The 15,045-nt window shown below is 41.0% G+C and overlaps 5 protein-coding genes across 6 annotated transcripts; 1 reads left to right on the forward strand and 4 right to left on the reverse strand.

Moving 5' to 3' along the window:
* Positions 1-1,612: 1,612 nt before the first annotated feature.
* tadr (torn and diminished rhabdomeres) lies at positions 1,613-7,261 on the forward strand. 2 transcript variants are annotated; one of them, NM_136238.3, is made up of 9 exons: positions 1,613-1,923; positions 3,567-3,712; positions 3,771-3,965; positions 4,302-4,393; positions 4,479-4,616; positions 5,175-5,329; positions 5,498-6,164; positions 6,245-6,343; positions 6,409-7,261. In NM_136238.3, exons 1-9 carry the CDS (start codon positions 1,910-1,912, stop codon positions 6,958-6,960), a joined length of 2,058 nt encoding a protein of 685 aa, NP_610082.2. In that variant the 5' UTR covers positions 1,613-1,909; the 3' UTR covers positions 6,961-7,261. Both variants share the same exon structure in this region, with proteins under 2 accessions (NP_610082.2, NP_724308.2).
* A 73-nt stretch (positions 7,262-7,334) lies between these two features.
* CG33511 (uncharacterized protein) lies at positions 7,335-8,702 on the reverse strand (the record flags this gene model as incomplete). The annotated part of the gene is given in 3 exon segments (NM_001014492.2): positions 7,335-7,997; positions 8,057-8,325; positions 8,387-8,702. Coding segments are annotated over 3 exon segments (1,248 nt in total).
* Positions 8,703-8,850: 148 nt separating this feature from the next.
* CG33510 (uncharacterized protein) lies at positions 8,851-10,534 on the reverse strand. The gene is made up of 3 exons (NM_001014493.3): positions 10,144-10,534; positions 9,815-10,089; positions 8,851-9,750 (listed from the first exon to the last, which is right to left on the reverse strand). Exons 1-3 carry the CDS (start codon positions 10,493-10,495, stop codon positions 9,097-9,099), a joined length of 1,281 nt encoding a protein of 426 aa, NP_001014493.2. The 5' UTR covers positions 10,496-10,534; the 3' UTR covers positions 8,851-9,096.
* Positions 10,535-10,812: 278 nt separating this feature from the next.
* On the reverse strand, positions 10,813-12,714 carry CG33509 (uncharacterized protein). The gene is made up of 3 exons (NM_001014494.2): positions 12,433-12,714; positions 11,851-11,989; positions 10,813-11,796 (listed from the first exon to the last, which is right to left on the reverse strand). The coding sequence occupies exons 1-3, from the start codon at positions 12,580-12,582 to the stop codon at positions 10,916-10,918; spliced, it is 1,170 nt and encodes a 389-aa protein (NP_001014494.1). The 5' UTR covers positions 12,583-12,714; the 3' UTR covers positions 10,813-10,915.
* A 283-nt stretch (positions 12,715-12,997) lies between these two features.
* Positions 12,998-14,959, reverse strand: ppk13 (pickpocket 13). Its single transcript, NM_001014495.2, has 7 exons — positions 14,776-14,959; positions 14,588-14,714; positions 14,239-14,523; positions 14,089-14,176; positions 13,866-13,951; positions 13,321-13,802; positions 12,998-13,259 (listed from the first exon to the last, which is right to left on the reverse strand). Exons 1-7 carry the CDS (start codon positions 14,936-14,938, stop codon positions 13,108-13,110), a joined length of 1,383 nt encoding a protein of 460 aa, NP_001014495.1. The 5' UTR covers positions 14,939-14,959; the 3' UTR covers positions 12,998-13,107.
* Positions 14,960-15,045: the final 86 nt, after the last annotated feature.

Below are 15,045 nucleotides of genomic sequence, written 5' to 3' on the forward strand. Positions count from 1 at the left end.
GAAGAAACTTTATTTTTACTTGAATTAGTAAATAAATCACAAGTAAAAAGGTCAAACATCCGACCAATTATGACCAACGTCGGTTAAAGTTGGTCAGAAGGTCGATCCGTGGAGTCGTTGATTTGACGAGAGCAACCTCTAAAAAACTCCAGAGATACTTTGCTGAAGTGCACACGTTCGAATTAAACGGCTTGGTATAAGTTGAGATAGTTTGCATTTTATTGTTTTGGTTTTTATGACCGCTGTCTGCCGTTTGATTGTCCACAGAAAACCCGTTTCGTTCTAGACAAATTCAGAGATTGCTGCTAAAGCCAGCTCCACTAGTTATGTTTTTCACCGAAAATAGAACACTCTCGATAGGATAGGATTCTACCTTCTACCACAAGGTCTCCAATCGGGCTTGAAGCCGTCTTAACTGTTTATTTTAGCGGCTTCTCGCATTTGTTTGTTTCAAATTTTAGCACAACTTGCGGGAGTCATTTGCACAAGTCAAGGTCGCCTTCTCAGATAAATGCCAGATCTAACAACTTTGAATATAATATTCTTTAGGTTCCATTCGGCTCGTTAAAAAGAAGGTAGGAATTATTATTTAAAGATGGAAAATTTTACTTCGTAACGAAAATATAATAAAAGAATGGTAGCTTAAGATACCTGATTGATTTGTTTTTACATTTTAAAAGTAACCCGTCAATACACATTTGAATGCACTTTAACTAATGAACGCAAGAGCAAAATACTTATAGGTGTAAAAATAATATTTAACGTGCTAAACATTTGAAATGTGGCTTTCATTTGTTAAACGTTGTTGTTTGTCATACCTATGTGATTATGGTGTACTTCCTTAATTTCGTTTTTATTCCTAATCTAAACTAGTAATCTTGATGATATTTATATTACGTGACCTTAAATTCTGTATGTTCGTATTAGGTTTTTGTTGCCGGAATGAAAAAAGTACACATACTTCACCTTAAGATTTAAATTGAGGAGTGTGATTTTTCAAATCACTTGCAGTATTGTTATTCCGAGAATACTTTGTTTTATTAAAACTGTACATTTAAATGTGTTGGATTTATGGGAGAAGTCAAAAAAAATAATTATAAAAAGTCGTCTAGACAGTAGAATTCAAAGAAATATAACCAGATTTTCTAGCTTCGCCGAGTTGCAAAAGATATTCTAATATTAGCTTAGGCGCCATGTTTATCAATACTAAGTAGGTATACGATTTATTAGCTTTAGTTTGAGTGTTCCTTATATATAAATTTCTTATTGAGGAAATCAGTATATTTATAGACGGAGCTGCAGTAAATTCAAAAATAAAGTACATTAGCTATGCAAAACGATTGCACTTGTGCAACTCTTTCGAGTACCAAATGCAGAGACCCTCCGCATTTTCCACCCCACCCAACCCACTTTCCCATTTCCCATTTCCCATTTTCTCACCAAAGAGCAGAAGGCAGGCCAACCAACTGTAAACGTAAACAACGTCCACTGCGCAGGACAGTATTGAATTGAATCCGAATCTTTATCCGATTCCGAATCCGGTGGACAGCTGTGCGTCGGAATCGGGCGAAAGCTGTTTGGGCGGCGGAGGAAAAGCTTCAAGTGAACATTCAGTGGATTGCGGCCAATTTAAGCGAGCGGTTACGCGTTACCTGTGCACTTCCCCCATATTTTACCAGGTTACGTGTCAAGAGCAGAAGTTACCTCTCAAGCGTGTTGGCTAATTAAGGGCTAAAGCTCAAGTGCTGAAGTGTTGGAGTATCTAATATAAATTTTAATAAAAGATCACTACAAAATGGCAGTCATTGTTGGCCAAGTTCTGCCACAAGATGAGCAGCAAATCACATTTTGAACCTGGCCGATTGCTAGCTGAGTGAAAACCACAGTAACCTTTGCTACAACAACGACAATGTCGAGTGGCAGGTAGGATTCTCTAGCCCATATCCATTCATACAATAAATACATTTGGCCTATACTCGACAGCCATTTCGACCATATCTGGCAGTTGTTATGGCTGATATTTGTCATGTAATCAATAAATTGATTTTTGATTGGCATGTGTGTGGGTATTCTTCCTCGTTCTTGGTCTCCTCGTTTTAGTTTTTCTGTTGTCTTCTGACTGGTATTTGCTTTCCTTTCGTTCTTCCTCTGGCGGCGTCGCACTGACTGGCTTTTTCGCTGCGATTTACCTTGGCCCATTCAAGTGCCCGACCACTGTGCGTATACTTGATATATTCAAGCTGTGCATGAATTCTAATTCTATGAAGATACGGAGACAAACAGAGACACAAGGACATAGGAAAAAAATCTTGTTTATTTAGTTATGTATTCAAATATCATTCTTGGGAGCTCAACAAGTTCGATACGAACGGATAATTTTACATATACAAGAAACAACTATAAACAAACCTAAGTGTACCGCAAAGTGTACCTTGACTGTTTTAAAGCATCTCATTCTCTAAGCTGGGTCAAAGATTCGTTCGGAAAATGTGGAAAATTAGATTCACGAAAAAGTGTCCCCCACTATTATTTCACTCCCAGCTTAGCAAGGCCAAAGCTAGAAACCTGATAGCCCGCCAGCAGCTGGCCATGTAATTAGGATAATCGAGCTGCTTAAAATATGCACACAGAGTACACATAATTACAAGCAGCAGAAAATTGGCCTGGGAAAGGGAGGAAAATAGAAGCTTCAATACCAATGGCGTAAGGGGATATCCCCAAAAAACAGGCTATGACTCATGGCATCCGAGAGGAGGCAAAGCCACCAGAGCCTCAGAGCAAACAGGCGCGATCTCCTTTCACCACTCTTTCCCTGTTTGTTCTTGCACTGCAACCACATATAATTGAAAATTGCTTGATGAAATGTTTATTTAAATGTTGACTGGGAAAATATGTTTATTAATTTCCCATTAAAATTAAAATAGATAAAAATGATTTAAAAAAATATATATTTTTCTTACCTTCCTTATGAAAGAATTTTTTGTGCTGTAATCCCTCCCAATGTCAGTTTGGCGCCAAAAACTGTGCTTGTAAGCGTGGTTGTGGTTACTTAAAGTTGTATGGATTTCCGTTCGTGTTTCTGTGGGTGTCTAACCACAGAAGTCATATCCCGTCAAAGGTGACTGAGTCCTTAGTTCCACTCCGTCATGTAGGCAAATGCACCTTCGCAAGTAAAATCAGTCGAAAAAGTTAAGTCAAACCATACTCATTTTTGCCAGTATATTGAAGCCAATGGTATTATTATGGGCTTTGCGAACTTTGATCTAAAAATAATGTTTTGCGCATGATTAATCCCTTCAATTAAAAGTAAGTGTGCAATTAAGTCTTCATAAATGCTCAGATAAAGTTCCGAGTAAAAATGTCATTAAAAGACTTCCAAAACCATTTAGTATTCTGACCGCATATATATTTAATTATACACATCTTTTCGCTACGATTCTTAAGCCAACATAAAAGTATAAGGAAATGAGCAGTCTAATTTGCACAATTTTGTATTCATTACGCCAGTTCCTCGCAGGCAATTTAATTTAACTTGCCCCCGTGCGTCCTTTGAATTATCCTTGCAGCCTGCTGGACGTGCTCTGCAGCGGCAGTGGCGCCCGTTTGGCCCTCGGAGCCTCGGTAATCTCCTATCTGATTGTCTACAACGAGGCTTCCGCTCCCAGCCTGCTGGTTGGCGTTGTCTTGGCCACCGTTTATGGCGCAATGGCAGGTGGGAGTTAGGTGGAATACTTGTAAATATTCCAAAGTAAGTTAATTCTTTGTTCCAGCCCGCTGTAAAACTAGCCTCCGCAGCCTGCAAATGCCGTATGTGCGGGCCACAAATAAATTCGACTTTAGCTGTTTGTTTCTGGCCATCTGGCTAGATGCTCTGGCCACCGTGTGTGCCTGCGCTGCCCTGGCGAGGACCCTCAGTGCCTGCTTGGACGCCATGACCGGAGGTCTGGCCAGGATTCTCATATTGGGTGAGTGGTAACAGATGCTTGTAAATAAAGTAGCACAATACATTGGTTCAAGGAATAACAAAACCATTAGAAATACGAGATACGACCTAATTAGCAAACTATTATACATACATACTTATAAGTAAAGCCACTTCTTCGAAAATAATTAAGTACCATATGGTGCTCTAAGAAACAAACAGAACTGTAATTATTAAATATATATTAATTTCGTTTTTGTCATAAAATAATAAACTTGATGTATATTATCATATCGCATATATTTTGTTATGTATGCGTAATATTTTGGCGTGAACTGTGCTGGCCGACCTGTTCAAATATTATGTTGCCTACTTTCAGGCCGCAATGCACCCGCGAATGAGCCGTGGCCGGATGTTCTTGGCGTGTCGGTTGTCTTCCTCGTCACTGGGATGTTCATGCTGGGCCTGGAGGTGGGTACTCCTCCGAATCCGAAGCCGAGTTTAAATCCAAATCCACCCACTTATCGCGACACTCACTGCATTTGCGTATTCACAGCACTCGAGGGCCTTCAGCCTCATCCTGACTCTTGGCATGTTTGGCTTGAACGCCATTTTAAGCGCCGTCGGCTGGTGGCGGGGCGACATGTTGGCCTGGTCTGCGGATAGCTACTTCCAGCCCGATGGCATTAGCAGTGTAAGTGGCCGTAGACGTTAGACCCCATACCAACTGGAACTTCGATAGTGGGTCAGTGCACTGTGCCAGTCTGAGCTTTGTTTTTTTTTTTTTTGTTTGCCAAGTCCCATCGATTTTCGCTGTCGTGACCGGGAACATTTGCGTGACCGCAGCTGAATCCACAGGATACGGGCTTTTGATTATGACACGTACTGCTGCGTTTCGTTTTTGTTTTTTTTTGGCCTCCTTTCACTGGTATTCGTTCGCGGAAAGCCGCCAGTCAGACAGCAAAAACATGGAAAATTTTTTGGCGCTTAGTTTGCCGGAGTTGGTAATACTTAGAGTATTCGTAATAAAAGAGCTTTGATTTAAATACAGCATAATGTATTACTTTTTAAGTTATTCAGTCCAGTAATTTAAAAATTTGTAGTGCCTTTTATAGACCAAAAAAATCATAGAGAAATCAAAAAATTTCATAGAGAAGTCAATTTATACACTAGCAACCAGCATTGGTGGGGAAAGTCTGCTGCTATTTGCAAAATTATCCGTCTGATAACTAGTTCAAACCACCACACTCAGGTCTTCCTGGGTACTGCCCTGCTCACCTACTCCTTCCCCGGCGATTGGCCCCAACAACTTCGAGGTGGACGATTCACGGCGACTCTAATTACGGGATTGGTCAGTACTTCGCTGCTGCTGACGGCCATTTGTCTGTCGACGGTGGTGCATTATAGGTGAGTCTGACAATGCGATAATAATGGAAAAAGACATATTGTACAACTGTTATCGGCTACTGTACAAATGTTTTGTGAACTTGTACTAGAGATATCCTTAATGATGATGTATATTTAAACCAATAGCGTGGCTTGACATACATACATACATTTTATGTGTTCTTTCAGATCTCAGGAGGACTATGTAGCCGTGCCCTTGTTCAACATTCTGGATGAAAACGGCTTCCATAAGTTGGTTCCTGCCTCGGCTTGCATGTTGCTTTTGACGAGTTCGGCGGCATTTCTGGAGCTCTTTCCGGAACTATATGGTATTGTTGTGCGACTGGCCACCTCGGAGTGGAGAATACTGTCCAAGCAGATCAGTTATGAGAGCTCGGAGAGTGGTAACCCCGTGCTGGCTGTGTTCATCGCCGGCAGCATGTGTGCCATGTTGGCCTTCGCCTGTCCACTACAGCATCTCAGTTACACATTAGCCGCTGGCCACATGGGTGGGGTATTCCTGAGGGCCCTTTACCTCCTATACATCCCTTACAGACCCAAATATATGGCGCCCAGCAGCGAGTCTTCACTGTCGTACAGTCGCCTATCCACAGCACCGTTTGCCAAGAGCAGCAGCTACAGCAGTGCCGCAACTTCCAGTTCGAGTCGCTTAAAGAGAAGTCTCTGGAAGATCGGTCTGCCCAAGCACAGTAACTTAAAAAAGCCGAAGACCAAGCCCAGGAACAAACAAGAGCTGGAAAAGGAGTGGCTGCTCCTGGGTGAACCCACCTCGCCCTGTCCTCAACGAGAGGGCAGGGATGTGGAGTCCACCATTCTTTCCGATGGCGAGCCACCGGTAAGTGATTTCTGTGCTTAATTAAGTTTATTAAGGGTAAATGTCAATTAAAAATATATATTCTGACATTTTGCATGAAGCCATCTGACTTTGAGTACCCAGATAAATTTGACAAAAGTGACTCGGACACCTCCACCGACATTGATGCCATTGTGGATGAGTATCGTGAAAAGATTAAGGTAAGAACTCTCCATGAATACACGTAAATATAGACACTACATGTAATCATCCTCCAACTCTCCAGGTAACCACCGCCGGACCTTTGGAGCGCAGTGTGCGAGTGCCTACGGTGAGTTCCTGGCGCGTGACCATTTTCGCCATTGTGGTGATTGGATTGGGCATTGCCCTATGCATTGCCGGGCTCATGATGCACTGGGCTCCGGCAGCGTTGACCGGAGGGATTGGGGTTCTTATCGTGACCATTATGATGGGTTTTATACCCAAATACACGGGCAGTGTGATCAACGTGAGTCCCGTGATCTGTGGAATGTCGCTGCTGATGGGCGTGATCCTATTCAGTGGCTGTGCTATACATTCCTGGCCGGGATTGCTTATCTGGCTGATGGCTGGACTCATTCTGGTGATCAGATGCGATAAATACTGTTGCAATTGTTTTGAGCACACCACCATAATGAATGCCCAGCTGATACCTAGTGTCTCGGGAAAGAGCAACATGGGGTCAGCGTCGGGATCGGCATCAAATTTAGCGGGTCCCTCCACCAGCATCCGGATACCCAGACCGCCCAAGGGAATGGGCGTAGTCGGCTTGCCACAGCGCATCAACGAGCACAGATGACAGTCGGAGTCCTCGGAGGAGGAAGGCGAAGACCTGTTCCACGAGGACTTCAATGTGCGCGACTTTGACGAGGAGGATGACGAAGATTGCTGGACTGATTAGCTTGCGCCTTTTAAAATCCGTTTAGAAAACTATTTAATTGCTATGCGGATCCCCAGGACGATCCAGCTTCGAGCCACATATGCCTGAAATTTTCTAGCTAGCTAAATTGATTGTCGAAATTTACTTATGTATTTACAAATATATAGCTAGGCGACTCTCTGTACAACTAAGTTCAGAATAAATTAAATTTTTCAAAACGAAAATGTATAATCAATCGTTACATCATTTTACATTGTAAGAGTTTCGTAGCTGCATAGAATGTTATCTGCCATCTAAATATATAAATTCTCATTCTCCATGAGGTAATCCACCAGTTCCCTGATAGGCGTCATAATGGTCTCCTCGTAACCAGGTTGAATCTCGATTACCCTGAGTAATAACTCACTCCGATCGCAGTTGAGGTAATAGTCAAACTTCTCCGGTTCTTCGGATCGTTATCTATTTGAAATACTGGGTGACATTTTTGTCTGAGGTTCGGTGAGAGCCCAAATAACAAGGGCTGCCAATCGAGTTCTTTGGCACTCTTTTCTAAAGTTATTTTCTGTTATGAGATTCTTGTCCAAACCCAGACGATCCAGGTGATGCTGTAGATTCTTATAATAGTGCTCGAGACACTCATCATAAATCGCCCTTCTGACTTCAGCGGAGGCTACAATATAGAGTAGGAATAAAACATCTAAGGTGGGAGAACAATACTGGGTGAGTTGAAAATCTACAATGCAGCAGGCATTAGGTAATACTGAAGATTCCTTGTTGAAATAGTACACAATATTATGATCCCAAGTGTCTCGATGACAGAGTACATTTCTTATAGTCTTTGAGGGGGCGACCAGTTCTTCAGCCTTGGTTAGAAGATTGTAGAGCTTATCTTGAATAAAGTTCTGAGCTTTCATTGTTTGAAAATGCGGATTACGTGCTGCTAAAAAAACGATTGCCTATGGAATTTATAAAGTGTAACAATTCAGTTTTCATATTTCGTAACCGATCTACCAACCTTAAGTCCAGTTATGTACCACGAGTTATTTGAATCCAAATGTAACTCAATGAGCACATTTTTGTAACTTTCGTAAATCTTTACATTTTCTTTTTCTTCCCAAGCGATACTAGCTGCATGTAATTCAGATAGGTGTTCCAAAACGATTTTATAATGATCTAAAGTATAGTATTCATTGGCTCTAAGATGTCTGTAGTCCTGGGTAAGATCTTCTAACACTAGGATATCATTCCGACTGTAGTAACATTTTGGATAAAGCTTCTTAGTGGCTAAAAAAATGTACGTAAATACGTCTTCCTAGAACAATATATAGATTTTTAATAGACTTACCATATTTTTGAATCTTAGGTAATATCTGGCTATATAGAGCAGACTCCTTTTGAAAAACTCCCTTGCGTTCGCATTCCTCTCTTTGTGGCTCATTTTTTCGGGGTAGGCTTTTAATAAAATAGTTAAGGAAATATTTTTTCTTGTCGCCTTTAACCTCCGCTTCCAAGTGCAATTTGTAGTATTCTCCCATATAGCCCATGAGATCCTTGGAGCCTGCATCCACCTGTGAGTTTATAAGTATCACATTGTCTTTTTTGACAACTGAAAGGGTTCTCTGAGCTATTAGATGGCATTCCTCTGAACTTAGTAAATCCATATTTGGAGCGAAAAAAACTATCTTATCCGCTACGCTTCTAGATTCAAACTGAAATGCCTCCAGAAACGAACCTTTAAAGATATCTCTTTAAGATTATGGGGGATAAGAAAGGACTAGCTATCTTAAATGAAAATAAATGACATAGATTTCTGCCTCCATCTAGGATAATGACCTACAAATGCAATTGTACAAGCATTTTTTCGCTTTTGTAATTATACAAAAGTCTACGTTTATGAGTTCATAACCTTATAAACAACCATCTTCACACGTGAGCGATAAGATAATCGCATAAGATTACAAAAATTATGGGTAAACAGATAGCACAGCTGCAACTGATAGGATCCCGATTGTTACCAGGGGGAACAGCAGAAGCTCGTGGGAAAGTGTCGTTTAATCAGTGTAGTTTATGATATGTCAGTGCCAGTAAGTCACCCACACAGTCATACATATAATCTGCAAACTCCGGATGATTTTTCATCAAACGGAGAACATCTGCACTTCGATCCACATTGCAGAAGCGATGGAAGTCCTCCGGTCGTTCATCCTTAAGGTTTTTCAGATAATTATCGGGCAGGCGGAGTACGGTAGCGGCTATGCAATTGTAAGTGGCTCCGAATAAGGAAAAGTCATTGAGAGACTGCTCAAATTCCTGTTTACTCAGTTGCTCTTGATAAGGATTGACACCCATTTCTCTGAATTCCTCAGCCAATGCGTCATAGTACGTCTCGATTAGACTACCTATCATCTTTTTTCGACTAAAGGGTTCCAGATTTAGATAAGTAACCAGATGAAAATCCATGGCAGGTGGGCTATATCGACACAGTTGGAAGTCCACCAGGATGGATCTCTCTTCGTGGGGCTTCTCCTTGTGGTAGAACACATTCGCATTCCATGCATCACGATGAACAAAGACATTCCTATGAACTGGTGATGGATTCACCATACAGTAAACCTTGTCCAGACATCTAGGCAGCTCCTGTGCTATATACTCCTGCGCCTCGGGATTATCCAGGACATCAGGATGGATGGCAGCCACTGCTAAGACAGCCTGAGCAGATCAACATGTTTAAACGTGAAATGTACATTGATATATAAAAGATGATGGTACATACTCTTAGGCCCGTGGTATACCATTCAACTTCCGGATCAACAGACACTTCTTTTAGCCACTTTCTGAACTCAACGCCAATGGTTTTTCCCTGCTGCTTTTCGTAGGCAATACTACTGGCATGCAAGGTAGCCAAGGATTTCAGAATGGGTCCCATCTGATTCTCATTTAGGAAGCGAGTTCCAGGGGGTAGTGCGACATATCCCATGTCCTCTACATTTTGCATTACGAACAGATCCTTCCGGGTGAAATAGCACTTGGCACTCCACACATGTTTAGCTGTCATAGGGTATATGTTAAGATTTGGCCCGCAAAAGAAAAACGAAAACTTACAAAATTTCTTCAGCTCGTTTAGCAAATCGTAGAGCTTTATCTCCTTTTCAATGAGACCCATCTTTTCCATATAGAATTCCATATTCGCATTTTGGAATATCACCGACTTGACAAACAGTCGAGAGGTTTGTACATCTTTCTGATCCTCCAACTGATACTGGAAGTACAAGTGAAAGTATTCACCCAAAAAACCAGTGTGTTCCGTAGCGGGCACTATATTAAAATTGAGTAGAACACCCTGCTCGTTCTTATCGGCCAATAAATTTGCTAAAATCTTGTTACACTCTTCTAAAGTAAACAATTCTGTGCGGTTTTCTCGCGTGAAAACGGGGCTATATGGTTCCGTACTCATTTTTAACAATTGAGCGATTACGATTAAACTGCTCCCAAGTTAATTTTGTACTGGTTTCATTTTTATTTGGCTTTTGCAAGCTTAAGAGTAGAAACTTACTCTAAAATAATGGGGTTTATATGACTTGGGAAACCAAACATACGAGAGGAAACCATATTATTTCATATTGCAATTAAAACACATTCAATTATTCAATTTATGTGAAAGGTACATGTTTCATATTTTAATCGGTATCTGTTGGTTGTTGACTGTTTTTAATAGTAAAACTATTTTAAGATTTCCTTGCACGCCTCATAAATAAAAGAGTATTAAAGATTCGGGGACTGGGTTTATTTGTCCAATTTTCTACAATAACGTGTTATCACCTTAGCGAACAGCTAGTGAAACTCTCTTTCTTATCAGCAGTATAACGACACTTCCTCACATGTTCGCCCTGGCCAAGGCCATTTCCATGACATCCACACAGCACTCCTCCATATATGTAGCGAATTCTGGGTTTGTTTTCATGTAAGAAAGGATCACCTTACTGCGGTCCACATACTTAAAATCGTTGGTTATGAAGTCGGTGGGGACCTTTACGACCGTAGCAGCTACCGCTCTGTAGACCACTCCGAATAACCGAAACTCTTCGTAGGATTCCAGCAGCTCTGACTTAGAAATCACTAGTTCCTCAAGGCCCAAATCCGAAAGGTTCTGCAGCAAATATGTGTGGTATAAATCAATGCCTTGCTTCTCCATTTGCTTGCGTTTGCTGGAGCTCAAATTCATGTAAAGACAAAAATTGAGGTCGGATGCTGGGGGAGCGTAACGGCAAGTCTGAAAATCAATCAGTAAAGCAGGCCCAGAATTTTCCGGGGGAAAGAAAATGTTACCAGCCCAAATATCTCGATGACAGAGGACATTCCTGTATTTTTTTGAAGGTGCCGCTTGCTCGTAGATTGTCTCCATTATGCCCATAAGTTTGTCACCGATGAAAGATTGCTCCCTATTTCCCTGATACTTTGCAAGACTTCGAACGACAGCTAGAACAGCCGAGAGTCCTGTAGTGAACCAGGCAATTTCAGAGTCTACTGTGATCTCTAACAAGTTATCACCATAGGTGTGACCTATATTGGTTTTTGTCTGATGTTCGTAGACCAAACTGGCAGAATGAAATGCGGCAATTGATTTAATTAATGGTTTCACGAAAACCTCATTGAGTTCCGCGGATCCAGCTGATGTGAAACCCTTTAGCTTAATGTTCTCCAGTACCATTAGGTCTTTTCGGCTGTAAACGCAATTTGGACTCCACTTTACGTTGGCTAGAAAGATGCTCGTCAATAATTTAAATTTGTTGTATATCTAACCTTACTTACAAAGAGCTTGCAGTTTTTTTATAAGAGTGTCGTAGAGCCAGGATTCCTTTTGGAAAATACTTTCTTTGGACAATTCCGCACTTTGCTGGGGCATAGCCTTTACAAAAAGTTCAATTTCCCTAATGATTTCTTCTTCCTCCTAAAAGTAGGCAAACATATTATCGTTGTAAGTTACCTTTCACGTGGAAACATCTACGTCTATCTTTGATAGATCTGACCATATGTGATTGATTTATGAATGTCAAATAAATAATTAACAAGTATACTGTAATATACAAGGCATCGATAACGAACTGATAGTCGTGGTTTCGGTTTACTTCTTCCTCCTTATATTTTATTTTATTTAATTCTTATCTAATCTAAAATGTTAAAATTATTAGAACAAATCCGTTTAGGGCTTTTCATTTCAATAACTAACCCAATTAACATAACTATGCAAAAACGACCACCACTAGAAATTGTAATCTTTCACTATCATTTACGATCGACACACTTTCCCATTTTGTATCTCCATGAAGGCTTACATTGTATATCAAATCAAGAGATAAAACAATGATATTGTAATGTCAAGATCATACTTACATGGCAATATCTTAGCGTCAGTGCGTAGTAATCCCCCAGGTAACCGATCGCACTGAGATCCCTGACTAAATGGTAGTCCAACAGCTTGACTCTAACGGCACTTTCTTGTGCATTTTCCAATATTTTTTGACACTCTCGGTAACAAAGCATTATGTTGCCGTATACGTAACGTGGGCGTATTACGTATACGTTAGATTAAGCTGTCGCTCTCTTCGTTCTAGAAAGCTAGTAGTGGCCTGAGGCGACTTTTCCGACGATTTCCACTCAGCCAGGTATAGCTGGCCGCGCACAACTGAGCAGAAATAGAATTTCGCTCAGTTTTTATTTTCTCACGGTAACATCTTTCAAATGATCAGCTGTTCAGCCTCAAATGTAGCAGAAATGAAGTATAGTGTATAGTATTATCTGAGTGATAAGATTAAGGCTGTGTTTTTCGATACAAAATTATAATTTAGAGTATAAATACTTTTAGAAACGGTATAGTTCATTACAATTAAAGTCATAACATTGAAAGCGAAACATATGTATGTATGTATGCTGTTCTCTAAAAGACAAGGTAACAATTATCTTAATCCTTTAAAAACTGTTTATCTTCTCCAATGTTGTTCTAGATTATGTTCTCATTTATTAGATTAATAAAGATTAAGGTACAATAAGTGAATACCAAATGTTTGCTCATTGAAATCTCTTGGGTATAATCAATCGCTTTAGTCGACGTTTCTCGTTAATATACGTGGTATAGGGACGTATAGTGATGTAGTAAAATATCTCCACAAAGCTGAGAAGACTGGCGCCCACAAACAAGCCAGTAGTGCCGCCAATGGACACTTAAAAAGGGATGTTTAGCTTGTATATTACTATATAACATACATACGTTCATTCACTCACCCACTAAATCCAGTTTGCCACGCACTAAATTTCTTTTATACCGTTCCGTGGGCAATTCTATGAGGCCCACTTCGATTCTGGAGATGGCGTTCTGACTGCCAGCCATATTTTCTTTGCTGTCGTACACCGTAGTGATATCCACTTCCGTACAAGAGGGCAGGCAATCACAGACCAGACCCTTTCGACCACGGAGCTTCGACCATTTTGCGATTATCACCGATAGGTCCTCGTAGTTGCGATTGAGGCACTCCAGACCCTCCATGTTGCACAGCTGCCAATCGGGCGAATTCGGGGACAGGTGACTGGAGCAGTTGCACAACTCCATCTGCCGATCCTTCCGACACTGGACCGTGCAGGCACTGTAGCTATAGAACTTGTGCACATCCAGGATGTTCTCGTCGGCGAAACGACAATTCCTCTGATGGACGCTGGTCTGGCGGATCTCTTCATCGTTCTCAATGTCGCGCTTAGAGATGTAACGCCTAAAAAATAAAACTCTGCCCCACTGAATACTTATGTTTACTACTTTTATGTCATCTACTAACACAAAGGAGATATATGGTCCCACAACCAGGAAATCCGTTTTAGGGGTGACCAGGGTGGGAACTTCTTCGGTGCCGAGTATAAAGACCTTTCAGAAGAGAAACCAGTGCTGAATTCATATTTTGATAAGGTGAGCTAATGTGAGCTTTTAAGTCTTTTAAGCGCACTTTTAGGTGCAATGCGTAATATATCTGCTTAAAGCTGTTTATTTCTGATCAAATTTACCGTGGCCTCAGTGTGCAATTCCATTTTTAAGGCGCCTGGTCCACTACCACGATTCGAATACATATTGAGCTTGGGCATTTTGGGTTTCCTAAAAGTGTAAAACGGTCCATCAAAGCTGTAATACATTCAACGCATTTATTCCAGACGAACCCAGCTTGCATTGAATTAATGGCATAGCAAATTCCCAGCTCAGTCTCCATGCGATGAAAGTACTTGCAGCACTCAAATGGTTTATTATTCCACTCGCAATTGCTGATTGAGTCAACACAACTGCTCCTAACCAATTCGGCGTAATATGAGAAATTGGAGTAAAAACATGAGGCAGTTACCTCCTCGCCACTGCATTCGTGGACTGTGTGGTAGGATTCACCGCGGAAGAAGGCAATCTCGCTGAGAACCTCCTCCAAAGTAAAGTCGTGATCAGCGCCCCACAGTCTGAAATATATTTAATAATACATTCTTCATAGCAATAACTATTTTTTTTCGAATTTACACTTACTGTTCAGCCACCTCTTGAATGCGATCCATATTCTTCGATTCGCAGACTATTATGGCAGGAAAATTGGTATTCCAATCGCGAAACGAACTTTCCACAACGAAACTGATGGCATTGTTCTCGAAGGCACCTAAAGATAATGCAAGTATTTGTTGAAGATCCGAGATATGGCAGTGTCTCAAGTCACTTACTCAACGAAGCTTTAATAAGCAACCAGGAGGCGTACCAAGAAGCAACGAGACAAATGACCCAAAAGATCCTCTCTATCCAACTGGCATCCTTGTCTACTATAAACCGCGCTCCATGCAAAGTGGAGTTCTTTAGATACTCCTCTATAACTCGGCTAAATCTCATGGCGATGGTGTCCCGTTGAAGTTCGGTCGATGAATGTTTATTTAGAAACTATTACTGAAACTTTATTCCTCATTAATGACCATAATCGGCTGTTCATCTCATTTGAT

This window comes from Drosophila melanogaster, chromosome 2L, assembly GCF_000001215.4.
Source record: "Drosophila melanogaster chromosome 2L".
Lineage (NCBI taxonomy): Eukaryota > Metazoa > Arthropoda > Insecta > Diptera > Drosophilidae > Drosophila > Drosophila melanogaster.